The sequence below is a fragment of the Callospermophilus lateralis genome, chromosome 9 (genome assembly GCF_048772815.1).
Source record: "Callospermophilus lateralis isolate mCalLat2 chromosome 9, mCalLat2.hap1, whole genome shotgun sequence".
NCBI classification, from domain to species: Eukaryota; Metazoa; Chordata; class Mammalia; order Rodentia; family Sciuridae; genus Callospermophilus; species Callospermophilus lateralis.
In genome coordinates, this window is record NC_135313.1 from 79,442,549 (window position 1) to 79,467,757 (window position 25,209).

The 25,209-nt window shown below is 33.5% G+C and overlaps 1 protein-coding gene across 2 annotated transcripts in view; it reads right to left on the bottom strand.

Moving 5' to 3' along the window:
* Positions 1-25,209, bottom strand: part of Epc2 (enhancer of polycomb 2) — a 139,962-nt gene that overhangs the window by 38,080 nt on the left and 76,673 nt on the right. For both annotated transcript variants that reach the window (XM_076865568.1, XM_076865567.1), the window contains exon 3: positions 1,183-1,328. In XM_076865568.1, coding sequence (XP_076721683.1) covers positions 1,183-1,328 — 146 coding nt within the window. The remainder of the gene's footprint in view (positions 1-1,182; positions 1,329-25,209) is intronic.

The following is a 25,209-nucleotide window of genomic DNA, read 5'->3' on the forward strand; positions in this document are numbered from 1 at the left end:
AAAGTTCTTACAGTCTATAGTAAAAAGTTTATTTGAAACTCCATTGTATCCATAACTTCTTAATTAACAATTAGCATATCAATATACCACACAGGTACACCAAAGATTATTTTTAAAAAGTTTATTTTAAGAATCTTAGTTACAATATCAATAATACATGCTTATCATAGTAAATTTAGAAAACAAAAATAGAATAAACATTAAAAATCACCAATATTTTCAAACATAGTTGGCATTTAGTTGTATTTTCTTACTTTTTTTCCTTAAATGTACAAATATAAATGCTTTTAAATAAACCTCAGTGTTTTCCACATAGACAATTTATATCCTGTTTTTGAAATATAGTATTATATTACAGAACCATTTCCTACAGCTTAGTCACCTTTCAAAAATCATGATTGTTAATGGCAGCATTATGTATTTTATTCTAGAGTCAACTAAAAATTCATTCTTAACTTCCTGTTCAAAAATCTGTCACATCTTTTTCTTTTTTTGAAGTGTTAGGGACTGAACCCAAGTCCTTGTGGCAGTCAAGTGCTCCACCACTGAGCTATATCCTCAGCCCTCTGATTACATTTGAGAATGATTCCCAAAAATGGCAAAGGGTGTAAACATTTTAAGGTTCCTGACACGTGCTTCGAGGTTGTTTTCTAGACAGACAATATCACTTTAAATTCCCTGTGCCACATATGGAACATCTCAGTAATGAAAATTCTCTATTACTTTGTGAATAATTTTTCCTAATTTAAATACTTAAGTAATATACAAGTAATTAAAACTAAAATCTATTTAATGAAATACCTTAATGAATACCTTAATATAAATCTGAGCAATTGAACAAGATTTGATGCTTGCCTTAGAGACACAACCAAGCAAATTCAGTTGCTAAAGCATCAAAAATACTCTCTTATTAGAAAGATCAAGAAGATACTATGACATTGTAAGAGAATATTTTTTATCCATACAGGAAAAAGTTAGAACACTACTCTTAAATGCTCCTATTCAAGAAAATTATGCTTAAATATTTTGTCCAAGGAATATTGTAAATAAAAATTCCAGGATGCCCAGGAAAGAGATTCAAGAGACAATGAAATTCAAAACACTCAGATTTAAAGAAAATGTAAAATAAAGCTGCTAACTGAAATATATGAAAGAAAGAGACATTTTTACATGGTACAGTACCTGATTAGAACTGGCTTTTTCAAGTCTGTCAATCATAATTTCAAATTGCAAAGGCTTAATTTCCATTTTTCTGTTAAGTCTATTTAATAAGGTCTCATCTTCTGAATCCATATCATAATCTGGTTGCTCGTTGTCTAGATTAAAAGCTAGGAAAGAAAAAAAAATATTATTCAAACTCAGGAGAAAAAATGAAGTTATTTTATCACATTTGACCACAGATTACTTCTAAATTTATATGCATTGACCAAAGAGTTTGTGAGCAGATATCTAAAAATCCATTTCAGAGGCTAACTGCACAGTGGAAGAAAAAATAGTTTGCTTTACATATGATTTAAAATTTAAGAGTAAAAACATTAAGAAATTTATTTCTTATTTAAAAAATGATCACATGATAAAATTTATAATAGCAATTACAAAAAAGATAATCAACATGGTAGTTCTGGTAGCATAATGAGAAGCTATGAAACAAAATTAAGAATCCAGAAATAAACCTATGTACATAGCTTATATGAACCACTGAAGATAAAAAGCAAAGCATTATTAAAAAAAAAAAAAAGCTGCAGGGCACATTGATGTGTGCCTGTCATCCCAATGACACAGAAGGCTGAAGTAGGAGGCTGAGGCAGGAGGATTGGAAGTTGAGGGCCACACTGGGCAACTTAGTGAGACCCTTTCTCAAAATAAAAAAATTCAAGGGTTGCAGGTGTAACGCTCAGTGGTAGAGCAACCCTGGGTTCAATCCCTACCTAGTACCATTAAAAAACAAAACAAAAACCCAAGGTGTTGATATAGGCAGACTAGTTATTTTAAAAAAATTAATCTGAATTCCTACACCACTTCTAATATCAATAAATAATATATTCAACACGATTTTATAGTAAAAAATAAAATTCATAAAAATACTATAAGGAAACGAGGGGGAAATGTATGAAAAAGTACAAATTCAGAAACCACAGAACTGATATAAGAAATGATTGTATTAATAAAATTAAAAATTTCTGCATACAAAATTTAACAAATAAAGTCTAAAGACAAAGAACCAACAGGGGAGGGGGGGGAGTAACACATAAAAGGGCTAATTTCTTAAAATTACCATGAAAAAAAGCCTGAAACTTAACAAAATTGGGCAAAAGATTTTTAATGGAGACTAAATGTGACTTTTAAACTTTAAAAGCCTTTTCCTTATTCATAATTAGATAGATGCAAACACAGTAAGAAGACATCTTTCATTCGTCACATAGACTAAGATCTAAATATGCTGTAAGATCTAATATGCTATTTTGGAATATGAGCAGGAAATTATAAACTGATATTTAGTTCAATTAAAAATACATCCTGGGGTTGTGGCTCAGTGGTAGAGTGCTTGCCTGGCATATGTGAGGCACTGGGTTTGAACCTCAGCACCACATAAAAAATAAACAAAGATATTGTGTCTATTTACTAAATAGACTTAAAAAAATACATCCTCTTGGATTTGGCAATTCTATTTCTAAGAATTTATCCTACAAATAAATTTATGCACATACAAACATATATACACAGGGCCTTAATTTTGATACTGGAATAAGCAAAAAAAAAAAAAAAGAAAAGAAAATAAGCAATTATTTGCAGATTAGATAAATAACAGTATGTATATACTAAAGTATAGACTGAAAGGCTGAGAAAAGAATGAGTGACCCATGTAAAATGAGATGAAATAAAGCTGACTTTATGACCATTATGTGAAAAAAAAGGTAAGGTGCAGAATAGTGGTGTATACAATGTACCGTTTTAGAAAGGACAAGAATGGATACATATGCCTGTGTTTGTAAAGCACAGAATATTTTTGAAAAGATACACAAGAAACCGGCAATAGTTCTCTACTTTTGGGTAAGGGGACACTGGGAATAGGATGGTAAAGGGAAATAAATTTTATTTTTTCCTTTTGTATTGTATATGCTTAAATATAAGCATATATGTGTACTAATTATTCAAATATAAAAGGGGAAAAGACTCAAGTGCCAAATTATGTACTGAAATTACATGACAAGATTTAGAGCAAGGCAATAGATACACCAATCACCAATAGATTGGTTATTTTAAGGTTGCTGCATATCAAGGTATAGGTGAATATCTTCCATTTATATCACATGAAATGTCCCGGCCTTCTCAGATTCAGAATGATATTCGAAAGGTCATTCTTAACAGAGTAATCTAAACAGTGCACATATTTATAAAATTTCAGTAAAATCAGCCCATTATTACAGGCAATACTGAGGAACTTTAATATTTAAAAGCATTTGTGCTAAAAAAAAGTGACTACGTCTCATAAATCTGAATTCTAGTTCACTTGTTAAAAAAATTTCACCACTAGATAATAAGAAAAAAGTAAGTTAGCTAATACTTGTTAATTTTATTGCACTATGGACCAGGCTTTGTTGTTCAGCATACTTTATGCATACTAAATTAACTGTCACAACCTCACTGTGTAGCAGATAATATTTTATCTCCCAATGTGCATCATATTCTAAAAATGTTAAATGTTACTGTATTTAACTTGTATTATAAAGTACAAAAAGGGTTTTATGAATCAGAGAAATTATAGTTACTGGTAAACTAATGATACAGATTATTTCATAAGTATGATTCATTTTAAATATTCTTGAAAACAAGATGTACTTTTCCTATTGTTTTACTACATGATTATCAATAACTCAAAGCTACACTTTTATAAAGTCAATCCAATTTATGTCAAACTCAGTGATAGATGATGTGGATCTTCCAAACTAAACATATTACTAAAAAAATCACTCTTCCTTCCACAAAGGAACATTATATTTGTAAATGCACACAATAAATGTGCAATGATCTGCCTTTAGTCCATAGACTAACAACAAAAGTTAATAAAATCATGTAGTTGGTAAAACTGGAAGACATTTTAGAGAAAAATTTTAGGAAGTATTGAGCAGAGTTAACTCAACATTATTAATTTCTAAGGTAAACAGAAATTTTCAAATGTTCAAGGGCAAGGCTATATATACGGTTTTTGCATGACCATCTTTTACACACCTACCTAATCTTACTCACCTCTTGTTCCTCCACCTCCTATCTGCTCTATCTTCTTATTCTATTCTTATAAAAGCCAGCACCCCAGCTTGTGAGGCAGGGGAAGGGACAAGAAAAGCTGGGAAATAGTTTAGAAAAATTAATAGTGAGAATTGATAGGAGATCTGACAATGTGTTAAATCAGAACCAGGGCAAAGATTTGCACTAGCTCTGTAAGTATTCTAGTACTAGCATTTCTTTTTTTATTAAAAAAACTACACAAAGACCATTATAGATTTAGGTATTCTGTTGCTTCTAAACCAGGTACTGGTGTTTCATTTATACCTCTTTTTTACCTTATATCATACTGAACATCTTCTCTACCAGACAAGAAATTCTTTAAAAGCAGTAATTACTTTAGTCATATTTGCATATCCTCTCCATAATACTTAAAGAGAAAAAAGTGAGCACTAAAGTTGATGATTAAAAATAGCATTTCTTAAATATAAGGGATTCTTTAAAACTACCAGCAAAATGTTTTCTTTAAGTTTACAGATACCTCATTTTATGAAACCCAGAAAACTTTTTCCTGATTAAAAAAACAAATCTTAAAAATAGAGGATTAGTTTCACAAGCCAATCAACCAAGCAAAATACTCCTCTATACACCTACCCACCCCCCACAAAGAGGGGGGAAGGATGAGAAATTTCTTGATGTATATTGACAGAATTTATACATGATGAACAAGGTTAATACCAGCAAGTGTCTGTGTGCATAGAGAAGACTTCTTATGGTAACATTAACTAACTAACAAACAATTAAGAAACATGAGGGTATTTAAGTTGTGAATGATCACTATGAGAAGGGAAAAGGAAGTGGGAAGGAAAGCAAATCAAAAAGTGTCTTGCAGTAACTGTCAGGAAAGTTTGTATGCTCTCTAGAAGGAGACCAACAACTTCTGTGTAAGTAAGGGAGTGGATATAACCTGCTATTGGAATATGTAAAGCATCTACAAGATGACTGGTCATAGCTTAGAGAATATACTGTCCATCTAGAATTAGCTGATAAAGAAAGGATTACTTTTAGTTAAAAGAGTCTTTTAAAGTCCTTTAGTAATTGGCTATATTATTATGCAAATATGTAACAAGAAGAGCTGTTTAATGGAATGAACCCAGAAGAAGAAATAACAAGAAAATTTCCCAGGGCCAAAATATGGCAAGATATTTTCAGATTAAATGATGCTTATTAAGCATAGTACAAAATGACTAGCATGCAATACAATGAAGGCATGATGATAAGCAAGTTACTGTCCATTACTTCATAATGATTATAAATATGAATTACTATTACTTCCTAGTATTATGCCTATTACATACTATATGTTAATAACATATAGTATGTTATTACATACTATATGTTACTACTTTTCAACTTAAATCCTCAAGAGAGTATAGAAGGATACTTTTCAGTTTCTTTGTACCTCATTCTCTCCTGATTAGTGAACTTGGGAAGAGGACCTTATCAGCTCAATACCTTCTGGGTGAATTTTTTTTCCCCTTCACAGAGGTTGCATTTCCAATGGGGTGAGGGTGGAGGTCTGGGATGATAGGTAGGTTCTGATGTCAGTAACCAACTATAAGTAGGATACAGCAGACCCTACTCAGTATTTTATAAGTGGTTATTCTTTCTTTCTCTCTCTCTCTCTCTTTTTTTTTTTTCTTTTGGTACTAGGGATTGAACTCAGGGGTACTTGACCACTGAGCCACATCCCTAGCCCTGTTGTGTATTTCATTAAAGACAGGGTCTCACTGAGTTGCTTAGTACCTCGCTAAATTGCTGAGGCTGGCTTTGAACTTGTGATCCTCCTGCCTCCTAAGCCGCTGGGATCACAAATGTGCACCAGAACACCCGGCCTCTCTTTCTTTTTGACTCCAGAATATTCAATGTTTCCCCCTACTTTGGTCTTCATTACATGTCCTTTAGACAATATATAGTCAACACAAAAAGTTTATTTACTCACCCTCTTTTCTCTGGTTATTTATACAACTAGAAGGCAATAGCATATGTTGTATAAGTACTCTTTTACACACCAAACATATCAAAAGTGCTTTAAATTCAAGGCTTTACTATAACATCAAAACCCACACTGGTGACTTCTCTACCTCAATTTTGTGAATTCAGGACTCTTATATGTCTGCCTGGCTCTGGACCCTCCTCAGTAATGTTGGATACCATGCCATAGGGAACTCACTGTACCATAGATGAGCAACTCAACTTTAAACAGTCAGGGTTTAAAGTTGACCTGGGCCAGATTTCCTTTAATAGAAATGTGAACATGGAAATGTTTTCTGGCTAAATAAGTCAGAAAGATGATATATTTATCTCAAAATCCCATTCAAACAAAAGAAAAGGGATTTTTCTTTTCCAGATGGCATACATATTCAGAAGTGATGAGAATGAGATGAGAAATTATAAATCTAATTTTTCAAAATTATTATAAAGTATATAAATGAGCAGGTAAGAGAATACTAAAATATAAAATAACAGGAGAGGGAAACATAGCAGGAAACTCCCCTTTTCCCATCTAGGTCCTAAATGAAATCAATAGTTACTCTTTGAAAGATTAGGGTAGTTCTGAAAATAGGGAGACTAGTTGAAAAATTTTAAATAGATAATTAGAACTTCCCCTCCTCCAGTGTAGCTAGGTATAAGCCTGAAGGTTAATCTACAAGACTACTCAAGAGAGCCTGTCAATGGTAAAATACTACTATACCAAGTACAAGTTTAAGACTTTATACCAAAGAAGAGTAAGTCAAAGTTCACATGTTGAATCATGAAATACCCTATAGTCTATCCCACTCCTCTATTTATATCCCCCAACTCAACTATAAAATCAGAAACAGAAACACTACCAGCCATTCAAGAATAAGATGGAAGCCCATTCCTCTGGGAAAGTGAACTGATCTGGGAGTGGAGGGGGAACCATCAGATAAATGATGGTTAGTCAAGTAATTCAGATATTTAAGAAAAGAGAAAAAACATCAAGAATGATTTCACAGGAAAAACAGACAATGCAAGAAGAAAACATATATCCTGAAAGAGTATTAAATTCATAAAAAAATAACAAGAACAGGATACTATGTAAAATAAAATAACAAGAACAGGATACTATATAGAAGATCAAAACATTAAAAATTAAACTTTAAAACTATAACAGCAAAAATAAAGAATAGCAATACTGCAAGTTAAAAGACAAGGATACTGAGCTGGGTGCAGTGGCACATCTTGTTAGTCTCAGCTACTTTCGGAGGCTGAGTCTAGGAGGTCACTTAAGGCCAAAAGTTCAGGACTAGTCTGGGTCACACAGGAGCTTCCTTTCAAAACAAAAGCAAAACAATTGACACAGTGATCAAAATTCTGAAGATAATGACTGTTTCCAGCCTAAAACTCTTCACCCGATCAAGTATGAGGCTAAGAACACAAGTAATTTCAGATATGTAAGGCCTCAAAAAATTTCACCTTGGGATGCTACAGGAATAGTACTCCATTAGGATGAAATAAATTTTACAAGTAGAAAGCATGGAATCCAAGAATGGAAAACTATCAGTTGAGAGCAAGGAAATCCCCAACATGTTGGATGATAACCATACAGCAAGCCCCAGAGCACCCTGTCCAGAATAAAGCAACAAAAAGAATGGCTCCAGGAAAAAATGTCCACAGAAGAAATAAAACTAACAGACCGTTGGTCCTACTGTTTGAAGAGTTGGGGACAAATTTAAGAAAAGGCACATAGAAAAAGATACAAAGGTAAGAAACTTTTCTCCTTTAAGAATACAACTTACACAAGAAAGAAAATATAATCAGTCTTAATTATCTCTCAGCTATTAATATCTGCATAATGATAATATTATAAACATTGAATCTGGCTCAATAAACTATAGCCAAAAATTGGGGGAAATGTACTATTAAAAAAAAGTGAAAGAACTAAATTCTTGTTTTACATGGAATGAAATCAAGAGATAATATTTTAAAACGTAGTTTAAAAAGATAGTATAAAACCATTATTTAGAATTTTGAACATAAGTGCTTAAAGAAAAAGGCAATTGCATCAGAGCTGGAAGACAACTTTTCAGAAAAAATATTTTTAAAACTTGTCTAATGATGTATGTATTGCTTTGGTAAGAAAATCAAATGTAAATTTAAAAGTAAACTCTAAAAAGAAAAAAAACCCACAGCAACGGTATGATAATTAATGATAAGAACAAAGAGGTAAAAAGATGCCATTTATGGGTCATGGAAGATCACTGTTGTGAAGCAATAAAAAATAGGAGAAAAAGTAAAATATTAAGAATTGTACTTTCAGATCATAGACATTAAGAATCCTTGCAATTATTTCACTTTATTTTCTGCTTTAATTATTTGAGTTGTTCATAACCTTGTGATCAAAAGCACCTATTTAAAAATACTTCACCCTTTGCAAAATATAACCATGCTTCATGCTTGAATGTAAGTCTCAAGATTCTAAGGCAGAACTTACTCTTTGATTTCTTTATAAGCCTGTCTCCAGTTAGTTTTAAGTAACTCAATAAAACTTAATTCAAGTACTGTAAATTACAAGTATTCATAATAAAGTTTACCACTGATGCAACTTCTTCTTTTCTTTGTTTCTTTTTCTTTTTTTTTTAAGCTCACTTTCATTTTATTCATGGAGTAATGATGATGATAGGGAAGGAACAGGGACATAATAGAAACTAATTTTTTTTTTTGCAACTCCTTTTTTCTTTTCTTTTTTTTTAAGAGAGAGAGAGAGAGAGAGAGAGAGAGAGAGAGAGAGAGAGAGAGAGAGAGAGAGAATTTAATATTCATTTATTTATTTATTTTAGCTTTCGGCGGATACAACATCTTTGTTTGTATGTGGTGCTGAGGATCGAACCCGGGCCGCAAGCATGCCAGGCGAGTGCGCTACCGCTTGAGCCACATCCCCAGGCCCAACAACTCCTTATTTCTAAATGTATATTTTTACATAAATTTTCTCTAACCTTCACAAAATCCTGAAAGGCATTTGTACCTTTGTTTTGTATTACTGAAATCAAGTCTTTAGAAGTGTTTCAATTACTTTGCACCAAGTCACATAGAACTTGAACCTAAGTCTGCTGAATTCTGAAACCCATGCTTGCTTTCCCTCCACACCCACATGCCCAAAAGGACTACATTCATTTATATCTTCTCCCAGTCTGATTTTTGTTTATGATTTTTTTTGTTATACAGACATTTTATCTATCTTTGCCTGTATAGTTTCTGTTCTTTGCCTTAAGAATTCTTTCCTTACCTTCAAGACATAAAGACATCCCACATGTATATTTTCTTCTAAAAAATGTCAATTTTGCTGTTCATATTCTTTGTTTATATATTGTCCATATGGAAAATTTGTCCCAGCACTATTCGCCAAATACTTATATCCTTTCCCCATTGATCTGTAATGCCCCTTTATTATTATTTGTGACACATCAAATTTGTTTGGGTATATTTTTAACATTTTTTAAATATCCATTGGTCTATGTATTAATCACTGAATGGTAACTTATGCCATGAAATTTTAAGAAAAGGATAATTATAGCAGGAAGGAATATAATGTCGGGGAGGGTTTTTCAAATAACAATATTTCTTTTGAATATACCTTGTTTTATAGATATTACTTTTAGAACCACATAAATATTTTACATAATGATAAATCTTGGGGAAAATCCCTAAAATCAAAAAATTAAGCGGGACAAGTAAGCCAACTGTCATTTGGATTCTATTAAAGTATCTTTAAGATAAAAAAAAATAAATCAACCAACAAACAAAAAATCCTAAAACTATGTTTTCAGTGATTATATTTTTGGTACAGGATTGATTATATTTTTGTAAAACTATGTTTTCAGTGATTATTATTCTGAGACTGTCGTGCTGGTGTGAAGGATAAAATATGGGAATTGAGTGAATATTCTTTATATACATGTGATGAAGATATATACACTGTTAAAACCTGCGTAGTCTTATTTTCTTTCTGCAGTTGTGATGACTGAATCCAGGACCTAGGGCATGCTGGGCTATATATTCAGCCTAACCTTGTACTTTTATTAGAGCAAGAAACAGTAGCATAAACACATAATGTATTAAACTTTTTAAAAATGTGTATTTCCCATTGAGTTCTGTTTAAAACAACAACAACAACAACAAAAAAAAGCCATCTTAGAGACAATGGCCAACCCAGTAGCAATGAACATGCCTACTGCCCAGCTTGGAGATTCCAAATACAATTTTTCACTACAGATCAAGACAATCCTGCAGAAATGGTTGTTTTTAAATTGACTAGGAAATACACCGTGAACCTGGCACATTCTAGCTTTCTTGCATGTTGGGATGCCAGAGTCATACTGAAAAGATTAGGAGCTTATCTGAATAGGCTCCTACTAACCAAAGACAGGTGACTATGAGTACTGATAAGGACAATCAATGTAATGAAATTAAACATAATATGTATAAATCCATACTCCATCATAATTATAAAATAAAAGAAACAGTCTAACACCTTTGGGGGTTCCTAAGAAACAAATCTCCACCAAGAAATACGTTAATTTTTGGTTATGCCTCACTTATATGATGTCAGCAACCATTAATGGCTATTACCTTGGTCCATTAATTCATTTAGAAGTTGCAAAATAGTAACATTGTATCATTCCTTCTTGATCTGCTTTCACTGTTTTTCACTTCCATATAAAGAGATCTTTGCCCTTCTTAACTATTTAAAGATCCTGAGATATCATTCATAGAAAAGTCAGAATAAATACTTGGTTCCTGATTAAAAATCTGAAGACAATAAGCAATTACAACACATGGAAGTTTCCTGCACTCCAGTTCAAAAAAAATTCTAATTTTTTTAGATACCAAAGATGCCAAATTTTCTAGACCACAATTCAAACAAATCAATTTTTTGAAATACAAGAAAATAGAAGAAACTGATAACACAGGGCAGTCAAGAAATGTGTACACTGACTCAGTGTTTGATATTAAGAAAATATTGTTTTTTCTTTTAAGAGGTGGTATGATATGAGTATCATTACATGTTAAAAGCATCAGTGTAATACTATTAGAGTAGAGTACTGTGATTATGTTCCAACAGTCCCAGATGAAATAATGCTGGGATGGCTATCAAATCATTGGGGAATGGGAGAAGGTGTGAGTATAAAAGACCAATACTGTCAGCTGATTGATAAGTATAAGGGAGTTCATTATTACTATTCTTTCTACATTTCAATAGGTTGAAAAATTTCCATAATGAATGTCTAAAAATGTATAGAGAATAAAAAAGCCCTTAAAACAGAGTAAGAAAATGAATCAGTGAAAAGTGGACCAAAAAACTGGAAGAATAATTCATATAAAAAGATGTTAAACCTCAAATGTAATTGGTGAAAGGCTTATTTTTAAATCAACAATACCACTTCATCAAAATGGCAAAAAATGATAAAGTTTGATAAGTACAAGTATTGACAAAAAAAATAAGAAATGAAAATTCTCATATACAAATGCTGAAAATATAAACCAGTATGACCAACCAATTTGGGGAGTAATTCTATAATATTTGGAGTGAAATTAAATGTGCACTTTCTGTAAGACCCAGCTGTTCCACTTTTAAGCCTATATCTTAGAGAAGCTTTCATAAATGGATAGGTGGATGTACAAGGTGACATGTACAAGGCCAGCCACTACATCATTACTCATGAAAATAAATAAATTAGGGGGAAAAAAACTAAATAGTCATCAAAAGGAGCAGAAAAAGATATATTTACACAAAGTCATAGTTATGATCAAACTGTTGATACATACAACAATTTGATTGATCTTAAGGGAGCTATGCTGAGCAAAAAAAAAAAAAAAAAAAAAAAAAAAAAAAGCCAAAGATCACATACTATAGATTTCATTTATATGACATTCTTAAGAGGACTAGAAAAATGGATAGGACATTAGTAGCTAAGCTTTAAAGCACGGCCAATATAATGTACTTATTTCATAAGACTCTTATAAGGATGAAATGAAATAATTTGTGCCTATCAAACAGCCCAGCACTAAGTAAAGCATTCAGAAACGATACAGTGGTATTACTACTCAAAATTATTCCATTAGCAGATGGGAGTATATTCAAATTCAGCAGAATTGAAAAAGTATAATATAATTTTATTTTTTTAGCATTAATGCTCCTAATAAAAGGGATATATAGATCATGGTTTTTAGCCTAATATTTTAAAGATGTCTCAACTACAAATAACTAGGAACTATTAATACTTTAAATATTACAAATATCATACTTTCTTCTGTGTCTCTGAAGGCTAAGATCTCCCCTGGATAAGCTGAAACGTTCTTTGGCTTATTAAGACTAATTTGTACCCAATGTGCAGCCTCCCCCCCACTTTTGGGGCAAACTTGGGGCTGAACCCAGGAGTGCCTTACTACTGAAAAACATCCTCAGCCCTTTTTATTTTGAGACAGGCTCTTCCTAAATTGCTTGGGACCTCAACCTTGAGATTCTTCTGCCCCTACCTCCTGAGCCACTGACATACAGGTGTTTGTCACAGTGTTGGGCACCTAATCTTCTTCATTAGGGAAACATTTCAAATCCATGAAAAAGGTAGAAGATAAACATTTAGTCATGGTTGATTTTAGGTACTGCAGATTCTAAACCTGATTTCCCAACACTTCCAAAGATGTTGAAATATTTAGTATCTTACTAATAGATTTCTTTCTCTTGATTACAGATAGAAATCTTGGCTGATACGTTTCCAACTTTCACTGTACTTATAAAGGTCAAAGTAAAGATATCCAAGATGCGATATAATAATCAAACAGGTTTTTTTTTTTAAAAAAATCATACAGCATCTTAAGTGTTTACTTGAGGTTGCATTATTAATTATGCTCGCTTTGAGGCAGACCCCAAGCAGATATAACCAGTTAATGTGGCAGTTAAGAAAATATGGTTTTTGTGTATTTTAAGAATGTGCATGGGGAATGGGAGAAGGTATAAGCATAAAGGACCAACACTGGTGTCAGCTGATTGATAAGTATAAGGCAGTTTTATTAATATGGGAGAGGGTCTCTCTTGTAGTGTGTGTGTGTGTGTGTGTGTGTGTGTGTATTTTAATTTGGGATATAGTGTCTTTAAAGGGACTTGTTCTTTACTACAATTTTCAATCATTTACATTTTGGGACATTGTTGTGTTTTGGGGTACCAGGGATTAAACCCAGGGGCGCTTAACCACTGAATCACATTCCAGCTCCTTTTGTGTTTTATTTTGAGACAGAGTCTTGCTGAGTTGTCTGGGGTCTCCCTAAGTTCCTGAGGGTGGCCTTGAACTTAAATCCTCCTTCCTCAGCCTCTCAGCTGCTGGGATTACAGGCCTGAGCCACCACACCTAGCAAATATTTATATTTTAAAAATGAAATTTGGTCTACATCTTTTGAAGCAGTCACAATGAATCCTGTCACATAATTCAGTTTTAAAACCTACATATTAGGGGCTGGGGATGTGGCTCAAGCGGTAGCACGCTCGCCTGGCATGCGTGTGGCCTGGGTTCGATCCTCAGCACCACATACAAACAAAGATGTTGTGTCCGCCAAAAACTAAAAAATACTAAAAAAAAAAAAAAAAAAAAAAAAAACAAAACTACATATTAAATTGTAGTATGTGTGTACATGTATGTTATAACTGTGCTATGTAGATTTAATGAAAGTCTAGTCTGATTTGAAAAATTTGAATTTAAGGTTTATATTTTTCATTTCAACTCATTTAAATGTTATTGTCTTATCCAGACTTGTTTTAAAATTTGTATTATGAGAATATCAGAGGGTCATTCCTGTGACTGCGGAGGTTGGTTTCAGCATGTCAGCAATCTATCAACATTCAGTTAGGAAAAAGTTTTCTCCTAAATGTAAGACTAAAAGAACTCTTGGAAATTTCTTATATCTTTGAATATTATTCATAGAATTGGAGAAACTTTATCCACTTGTTCTCTTCCACATATTTTTCTTCTAACTTTCTCTTCCTCCTCTTTATTACTGTTTTTAAATTACCCTTTAAAAATGTGAAAAACAGTTTTCACATTTTCAGTCTTACCAAAAACAAGCCAGAGGCCATAGTTTGCCATTCCTTGATCTAGTCTATTTTAACTAAGGAAATAATTAGAATCTACCCTTGACTTACTTAGAATCACTTTTCCCAGAAAAGACCAAGAAATTGTGACATCACTAACTGTCACTTAACAAGCCCTCATCCGAGCCATTTATTACATCTTTTTACTTTAAATTAAAATTTATGTCGAGCCAGGTGCGATGGTGCATGACTGTAATCCCAACGACTCTGGAAACTGAGGCAGGAGGATCGAGAGTTCAAAGCCAGCCTCAGAAACTTAATGAGTCACCAAGCAATCCAGTGAGATCCTGTCTCTAAAGAAAATACAAAATAGGGCTGGGGATGAGACTCAGTGGCTGAGTGCCTGAATTTAACTCCCATTAGCCCCCCAAAAAAGAAAATTAAAATATATGTATATAAATATGGGCACAGAATGAATGTCCCCAATCCCAACCCTGGAGTATGAAAGATAAGCAAATGCTGCTAAGGAAGTACAATTTTCAAAATTCACTTCTTGAGGTAAGTTTATTCTCCTGGCTACCTCTCAGGCTTTATTATCCACTAACAAAGAAAATAATCTTATGGCAGTTCATCAAAAGATATTGTCTGAAATACTCTTAGGGATGTGAGCTAACATCGAGAAATCTACTGTTGAGAGACAAAATCATCCTTAATGATTGTCTAGCTTTGAAAACTTTAGGTTTGAATTGGGCCAGAAAGTTGTTTCTGGGTCTCCGAAGTTACCCTTTTGTTTTCATGCATTAATGAATTATTCATCAATATTTAAACTGAATGTAATAATTTAGCTTACATTAATAATATGAAAAATACAGATTTTTTGCCATAATACATGTTCCTTAAAAAAAATCTTCATATCCAAAAAGTACACAAAAATACTAGGGTTCTGAAAAATCCATAATTTTGCTGAGTCTAAACAAACTGAAAATGCTGTATCAAATACCATGTTAACTCAAAGTGCTTGGTTGCTACCTCAAGAGATACTAAAAATGTGCACGTGTGTGCTGCACACACACACACACACACACACACACACAATAAAATGAAATTGCTGGATTGTAGATGCTGAGACAGAACAGATTATAAAAGGACTGCTATGCTGGGGTTCCTGGACAAAACACAATCTACCACTAGCTGAGTGCTGTGTAAGTCTAAGGGGGCACCTCTCTGGGAAAGGAATCCTTCATACAGGAATTTGGTTTTAATTTTCTTCTTTTTGTCCCAGATATCATATTTATACAATGTCCTATTTATAGGATGATTTATGTAAAAGATACTATACTGTCCCAGCATCCTACTTACAGAACCTGTATTTCTGCTTTGATAATAAAGGATGTATAAGTTGTAGATTAAGATTTCCAGTGGCTTTACATACACCTGTATCAATTTCATTGAAATATCTGAAGAACTGAAAACCTGAAACTTGATGTTGAACGGATCCTTAGTGTGTAGCCGTTAACTAAATAAAGCTTTGGCCCCATTCCCACTAAAGATTGTAATTGTCTTCCTGACTAGGTAGGGAAAAGTTATAAAAGAACCAGGACAACTTCCACATATTAGCAATCACCATTCAACCTTTTATCAGTTTTGCTCAGCTAATTGGTATTACAGAAACATGTGGCAGCATGAGCAGGTATACATCAAACTGTATTACTTAGGACAAAAGGAATAATTTTATCTGGATCACCTGTTCTGATAATTTTCTTATAAGATTTAAATGACACAAATTTTTCTATAACTCCTTTTGTAATAAATTAGATATTACACATAAAATTTTACCAATAAGTGAAATAATAAAGCAAGGGACATGTACGTAAAATATTTCATCATCTAAATAATTATAAACATCACATTATTATTCACATTCAATCTATCTCCAAAGGATGCTTTTAATTTTTCTGTTTTAATTAGTTATACATGATAGCAGAATGCATTTATGTATTTTGACATATCATACATGACGGTATATAATTTCTTATTTTTCTAAATGTACATGTTGTAGAATCACATTAGTCATGTAGTCACATATATAAAGTAATCATGTCTGTTTCATTCTACTATCCTTCCTATCCCTACATCCCCTCCCTTCCTCTCTCTTCCCTTTACTTCCCTCTACCTAATCTAAGGTAATGCTATTCTTCTCTTGTGACCCCTGCCTTATTGTGAATTAGCATTTGCATACTAGGGAAAGTATTCGACCTTTGTTTTTTGAGGATTGGCTTATTTCACTTGGCATAATATTCTCCAACTCCATCCATTTACCAGCAAATGTCATAATTTCATTCTTCTTTAAAGTTGGGTAATACTTCATTGAAAATATATACACACACACATACTACATTTTCTTCATCCATTCACCTATGAAGGACACCTAGGTTGGTTCCATAGTTTAGCTATTTTGAATTGAGCTGCTATAAACATTGACAAGGCTGCAATACCTGTAGTATGCTGATTTTAAGTCCTTTGGGTATAAACTGAGGAGTGGGATATCAGGGTCAAATAGTGGTTCCATTTGAAGTTTTCTGAGGAATCTCCATACTGTTTCCCATAATTTGCAGTCCCACCCGCAATGTATGAGTATACCTTTCCCCCCACACCCTCACCAACATTTATTGTTGCCTGCATTCTTGATGACTGTCATTCTGACAGTAATGAGACAAAATCTTAGTATAGTTTTGATTTACATTTCTCTAACTGCTAGAGATATTGAACACTTTTTCATGTATTTCTTCTTCTGTGAAGTGTCTTTTCAGTTCCTTAGCCCATTTATTGATTGGGTTGTTATTATTATTATTATTGCTGTTAAGTTTTTTGAATTCTTTATGTATCCTAGAGATTAATGCTTTATTGGAGGTGCATGTGGTAGATTCTCTCCCAATCTATAGGCTCTCTCCTCATTATTTATTGTTTCCTTTGCCGAGAAGAAGCTTTTCAATTCAAATCCATCCCACTGATTCTTGATTTTACTTCTGGGGCTTAGGAGTCTTGTGTTAAGAAAGTCAGATCCTGGGCCAACATGGTAAAGATTTAGGTCTACTTGTTCTTCTATTAGGCATAGGGTCTCTGTTCTAGTGCCTAGGCCTTTGATCTACTTTGAGTTGATTTTTGTGCAGGATGAGAGATAGAGGTTTAACTTCATTTTGCTAAATGTGAATTTCTAGTTTTGCCAGCACCATTTGTTGAATAGTCTATCTTTTCTCCAGTGAATGTTTTTGGCACGTTTGTCTAGTATGACATAACTGTATTTATGTAGGTTTGTCTCTGTGTCTTCTATAATGCACCATAGAGACAGTGAGACCCTATAATGTACCATAGGTTTACAAGTCTATTTTGGTGCCAATATCATGCTGGTTTTGTTACTATACCTCTGTGGTATAGTTTATGGTCTGGTATTGAGATGCCTCCTGCTTCATTTTTCTTGCTAAGGATTGTTTTGGCTATTCTGGGTCCCTTATCTTTCCAAATAAATTTTATGATTGCCTATGCAGAATGACATTGGGATTTTAATAGGAATTTCATTAAATCTGCATAATGCTTTTGGTAGTATGGTCATTTTGACAATATTAAATTAATTCAGCCTATCTAGGAGCATGGGAGATCTTTCCTCTTCTGAGGTTTTCTTCAGTTTCTTTCTTTAGTGTTCTGTAGTTGTCATTGTAGAGGTTTTTCACCCGTTTTGTTAGATCGAATCCCAGGTAGAATACTATTATTTTTTTTTTTGAGGCTACTGTGAATGAAGTAGTTTTCCTATAGTGGATTCATCTGATGTAAAGCAATGTGTTTGATATATGGGTGATGTTTTTATATCCTGCTACTTTGCTGAATTCAAAGTTTTCTGGAATTTTTTGGATCTTCCAGATAAAGAATCATGTCACCAGCAAATGGTGATAGTTTGAGTTCTTCTTCACTTAATTTGTATCCCTTTAATTTCTTTCTTTTGAATTGTTCTGGCTAGAGTTTCAAGGATGATGTTGAAAAGAAGTGGTGAAAGAGGTCATCCCTTTCTTGTTCCAGTTTTTAGAGGGAATGCTTTCAATTTTTCGCCATATTTAGAATGATGCTGGCCTTGGGTTTAGTATATAGCTTTTACAATGTTCAGGTATGTTCCTACTATTCCTAGTTTTTCTAGTGTTTTGAACATGAAGGTGTGCTATATTTTGTCATGGTTTTTCTGTATCTATTGAGATGATCATATGATTCTTGTTTTTAAGTCTATTAATATGATGAAGTTGTCAATATATTGATTTTCATATATTGAACCAACCCTGCATCCCTGGGATGAATCCCACTTGATAGTGGTGCACTATCTTTTAAATATATTTTTGTATTTGATTTGCCAAAATTTTATTGAGAATTTTACCATCTATGTTCATTAGGAATATTAATCTGAAGTTTTCTTTCCTTGATGTGTCTTTGTCTGGTTTTGGTAGGTTGATATTAGCTTCACAGAATGAGTTTGAAAGGGTTCCCTCCCTCCTTTTCTATTTCATAGAATACTTTGAGTACTGGTGTTAATTCTTCTTTGTAGAACTTGGCTGAAAATCCATCTGGTCCTGGGCTTTTATTGGTTGGTAAGCCTCCCAAAGTCCAGTGGCTGTATACTGGACCAGTAGTCAGTGACGGGTAACATCCAATTGCAATGGTACCAACCTAAGACAGGAGGCTGACGCCTTGAGGTCAGCTCATCTGATAACGGGTAAGAACCATATGTACTGTTGGACAACCTAAGGCAGGCATGGTCCCTAAACCACATGCTTGTTATTTAAACAGAGAGGGGGAGGTTGAGAGGCTTGTGGGAAGCCGGTGGTGGCAGTTGGGCTCTGAAGGTTTTTCCTGAGGAGCTGTGTGATTTGGTGTGTGGTTCTAAAAATAAAGTTCGTTTCTTTTGACAAGTGGCTCCTGAATTGTGCCCAGCCAGACTGCGGCAGAGCCACATCCCCAACCCTGGTTGGTAGGCTTTTGATTGTGTTTTCTATTTCATTACTTGAAATTGTTCTGTTTAAATTGTGGATAATCTCTTCAGTCAGTCTGGGTAGGTCATATGTCTCTAGAAATGTATTGATATGTTTGACATTTTCTATTTTATTGGAGTATAAATTTTCAAAATAGTTCCTAATAATCTTCTGTATTTCAGACATGACTGTTACGATATTTCCTTCTTCATCCTGTAGTTTAGTAATTTGAGTTGTTTCTCTTTTTCTCTTCATTAGCATGGCCAGAGGTTTATCTAATTTATTTTTTTCCAAGAACCAACTTTTTGTTTTGTCAATTTTTTCAATTGTTTCAGTTTCATTTATTTCAGCTCTGATTTTAATTATTTCCTGTCTTCTGCTTTTGGTGTTGATTTGTTCTTCTTTTTCTAGGACTTGGAAATGTTGTGTTACATCATTATAAACTTTCCTTAGTAATGCCTTCACAGTGTCCCAGAAATTCTGATATGCTGTATCAGTGTTCTCATTTACTTTTAAGAATTTTTAAAATTTCATCCTTGATTTCTTCTACTATTCACTCATCATTCAGTAGTGTATTACTTAGTCTTCATTTGTTACAATATCTTCTATATTTTATCATTGATTTCTAATTTCATTCCATTGTGATCTAATAAAATGTAGGAAATTATCTGTTTTTTTTTTTAATTTTGTATTTACTAAGAATTACTTTGTGGCTTAAGATACAGTCTATTTTAGAGAAGGAGCCTTGCGCTGCTGAAAAGAAAGTATATTTGTTCATTGATAGATGAAATATTCCATTTGTCTGTTAAGTCTAAATTATTGATTATATTATTTAGTTCTATAGTTTCTTTATTTAGTTTTTGTTTGGAAGATCTATCCAGTAGTGAGAGAGGTGTGTTAAAGTCACCAAGTATTATAGTGTTGTAGTCTATTTGATCCTTGAAATTGAGAAGGGTTTGTTAGATGCACATAAATGCTCTCTTGTTTGGGACATAAATATTTAAAATTGTTATGTCCTGCTGATATATTCTTATCTTAACAAGTATGAAATGTCCTTCTTTGTCTCTTCTGATTAACTTTGGTTTGAAGTTTACTTTATCTGAGAATGCAAACCACTGCTTGTTTACACAATTCATATGAGTGATAAGTTTTTTCCCATGCTTTCGCCTTCAGCCTGTGGTTGTCATTGGCCACTAGGTGGGTCTCTTGAAGACATTTATTGTTGGGTCTTGCCTTTTAATCCAATCTGCTAATCTATGCCTTTTGATTGATGAGTTTAGGCCACTAACATTCAAAGTTATTATTGAGGCAGGATTTGTATTCCCTGTCATTTCTATTTATTCTGTTTTTGATTTAACTTAGTTTCTTCTTTGGTTGAATATTTCTTTAGTGTAGATCCCCTTTTGCTAGTTTTGATTTTTTTTCCCCCACTTCATCCTCATGGATTATTTGAGAATGTTCTGGCTTTCTACTTGTGAGTTCTTTTAATTTTTGTTTATCATGGAAGTTTTAATTTCATCTTCAAATCTGAAATTTAATTTTGCTGGATATAAAATTCTTGGTTGGCATCCATTTTCTTTCAGAGCTTGAAATATATTATTCCAGGACCTCCTATCTTTGAGAGTCTGGGTTGAGGAATCACTTGAGATTCGAACTGGTTTCCCCCATATGTAATTTGAGTTTTTTTCTCTCATGGACTTTAAGCTAGTATCTTTATTCTACGTTAGTCATTCTCATTATAATGTGTGTTGGTATGGGTCTGCTGTAATTTTGTACATTTGGGGTACTGTACACCTCTTGTACTTGATTCCATTCTTTAGTTTTGGAAAATTTTCTGCTATTATATCATTGAAAAGATTGTACATTCCTTTGGTTTGTATCTCTGCTCCTTCCTCCATTCCAGTAACTTTTAAATTTGGTCTGTTCATGTTATTTCATAATTTTTGGATGTTCTCTTCATGGTTTCTTACCATCTTCTCCACATGTTCAACAATACTTTCAAGGTTACATATTTTGTCTTCATTGTCTGAGATTCTGTCTTCCAAGTGGTCTATTCTGTTGGTAATGTTTTCTATTGAATTTATAATTTGGTTTACTGATTCCTTCATTTTGAGGATTTCTGCTTTTTTTTTTTTTGCACGATCTCTCTTTATAGAAGTGGTCTTTCACTTACTGTATATTTTCTTTGATTTCACTCCTTATACTCTCCTTTACTTCACAGATCAGTTGAACTATGTACATTCTGAACTCCATCTTGGACATTTCTTCTACTGTGTTCTCAGTGGCTTCTGTTGTTGAAGCATCTTGGTTTGTTTGGGGCGCTTTATTCCCTTGTTTATTCATGTTGTTCGTCTGTTTTCCCATCTAGAAGTATGGATCTAAAGCAGCACAAATTCTACCCTGTAGAACTATAGTGCCCCTGAAGGTTTCTAGCACCTCACCTTTAATGGTGAGGCAGATTAGTCTTGCCAACAGTATAAACAATATATATACTTAAACCTAATAGCTCCCAATAAGGCATCTTCCTACTTTCTTGCACCAATTTGGAGTAACAGCAATATATGAGTAAATCTTTTCCCCCACATCCTCATCAACACTTATCATTACTTATATTATTGATAATTGCCATGCTGGCTGGAGTGAGGTGGAATATAACTCTAGTTTTAATTTGCATTTCTCTAACTGCTAAGGACTTTGAACATTTTTTCATATATTTTTTGACCATTTGTATTTCTTCTTCTGTGAAGTGCCTATTCAGTTCCTTTGTCCATTTACTGATTAGATTTTTTTTAAATGTTTTTTTAGTTCTTTGAATATACTGGAGATTAATGCTCTATATGAGGTGCAGGTGGTAAAGATTTTCTCCCATTCTGTAGGTTCTCAGTTCATGTTCTTCATTGTTTGATGTGAAGAAGTTTTTTAGTTTGATGCTATCCCATTTATAAGAAGTAAAATTAAGAATCAATACATGAGCTAGTGCCTCAACCTTTTTAATTGTACAGGTCAGGGGGACTAAGTACATTCCCATTGCTGTGCAATCATCACCACCATCCATCTCCAGAAGCCCCTAAGAGTTTTTGAATTCTATCATTTTCTTCTATCATTTCTTGTTATGCTGCAAAATATACAGAGATACTTTGTATTGTCTAGAAATACCTATCTTCTACATGTATCACAGGAACAGTTTAGAGAGTGCCAAAAGATGTTTGCAAAACATATTAAATGTATGGTTTCATGCAAATTCAATTTCTTAAGTGTTTCCTTAACAGATCAGAGAGAGAGAGAGAGAGAGAGAGAGAGAGAGAGAGAGAGAAAGTGCGCTAGACACAGTAGATAAAAATATGAATCCTTGTCCTAGAAGTTTCACAGGTTTTCATTTAGAGGATTGACTGTTTTGAGTAAAAATAGACTTTTACTTTAAAAAAACACACCTGAACAGGAAATTAACTTTGTGTCCTTTAGGGTTTTCCTCAAAAACACTTATACCTTGTAGTTATTGGACTTAAGAGTATATTCTGTGCATCTGAGCACAAAATGAATGACCTGGTCATACCCAGTGTTGTTTCTCTTGTCCCCCAAACTAGAGGAGCAGTCTATCAGTCACCTTCATTTTGGTTACTTGTTTAAAAAAAAAAAAAAAGTTACCTTGAGTACATATATCTGAGCTTGAGTTCTCTGCAAGGGATTTACACCATTGGTGGGAACTGTATGCTATTGATGAGTAACAATTCCCCTTCTAAAGGAGCAAGTCCCCCCCCACCTTTTATTTTTTACTGGAACTGGGGATTTAGCCCAGGGGTGTTCTACCACTGAAGATACACCCTAAGTCTTTTTTTATTTTTAAGAGGGGTCTCTTTAGGTTGCTGAAGCTGGCTCAAACTTTGATCCTCCATGATGTACCACTGTGCCTGGCAGGAGCAAATTCTTTAAAAACATTTAGTAATAATCCCTCACATTCTTCCTTTACAAGTAGATCTCAGGAAGAATAGTTAAAGCAAAGAAAGTAAGGAAAAGATTATAACTAAAGAATATACCACAGATGTTCACAAACACATGCATAGAACATGTCCTTACATACCAAGACATGAAAAATTCATCACAAAGGAGACAGAAAAACCACATGCATTAATAAACCTGTAAGAACTAAAGGAAAAGGAAACATACAAAACCTCGCCTGGGTATGTCTGTTCAGAAAAATATAAGTAATATGAAGACAAATTCTCACTTTCACAAATCCAAAGATCAAAAATGGAATTCTGTATTTCACTTTCCAGCCCACTTCGGAGAGATGAGCATCTTTCAAAACAATGGATAAAACTAGAGTGATAAGTGTGGTCTACAATGCATCTACTAAAGAGCCCTTCTCTAAAGAGAAATTTTCATTGTGCTCCTCAGTAGCACAGGATAGCCAGCAATGATACAAACAGCACTATGCATTACCCAAGTCACAAGGGGCAAAGCTGACTCCTGGGGAAGAAAATATTTTAAACAAAAAGGAGTTTTAAAAAAAACTTAAAAAGGAATATGACTCTGAATAAAAATTTCTGAAAAACAATGTGGAAAAAAAAATGTGTGGAGCAGAAGGTCTTCTTCCAGAGCACAGAAAGCTTAAGACCATCACTTCAAGGTCTGGCCAGTGCAACCAAGTGACCAAGCAGATAGCCATGTGTTAGAGAGCAAGAAGCTCAAGATCCATTTAAAGAATACCAACACCCAGAGAGGCAGTCCCTCCCTACTCCCATCTTAATTCATGTAATAAAGTTGTCAAAACGAAAACCCAACAGTCAACATGATAAAATCTGTTTAAAGTTGATTACAGCTGTTTAGAGTTGTAATCATTATAAAACAAAGAGGAAAAAAGACTGGCAAATCTAGCTTGAATATTTCTAGTAAGGAGAGCAGACAGATGTTATTGTTCAACAGCAGTTTAATTACAATGAATCATTGACTCATTGTATATGTATATAGTTGTACCTTGATATCCATGTAGCGTTGGTTCCAGGACCTCCAAAGGATACCAAAATCCGTGGATGCTCAAGTCCCTTATGTATAATGGTGTAGTATTTGCACATAACCTCCACACATCAGCCTGCATATCTTCCCATACATTAAATCATCTCTAGATTACTTATAACCCCTAATACAATGTGAATGCTACAGAAAGGTTGTTATATTATTTAGGAAGTAATTATAAGGAAAAATATCTGTATATGCATGTACAGATGTATTCTTTTTCCTGAATATCCAATCCACGGTTGATTAAACCCATAGATGCAGAACACCCAAGTATGAAGGGCCAATTTTACTTTTTTCTCTTATATCTCTACCAAATGGATTAAATGATATAAATGAGAAAACAGCAATCCTGTTTTTTAAAATTTTAATTACCAAAATTTGTATTTTGCCTAAAACTCTGTTTTCTGGACAGGAAAACAGATAGATAGATAGATAGATAGACAGACAGACAGACAGACAGACAGGCAGGCAGGCTACAGATGCTGCAGGCAGGAAGAACAGAGCCAGTATTTACTATATTATGCTTTCAGAGCACTTTCCTTATGTGCTTTTTTCCTGAAGAAAATTATTGAGAGTCTATAGTGTACTAGATACAAGCAATTAAAAGAAGGAAAGAGGATGCCAGAAAAAAATGCTTTCCGAGTCTTACATTTTTAAAAAACTATTTGTAACTTTTGAAGAGAAAAACTAGAATTAACAAAGATATACTGAGAGATCCAGGCTCAAATTAGCTTTACTCAAATTACATAGCAGCCTTCTCTAGTAAACAAGGTATGGGAAGGGAAGCAGGAGGAAATTTTTTAAAAATCTTAAAAATTAATAGTTCCTAAGGGGAGTAACAGATGAGAACCC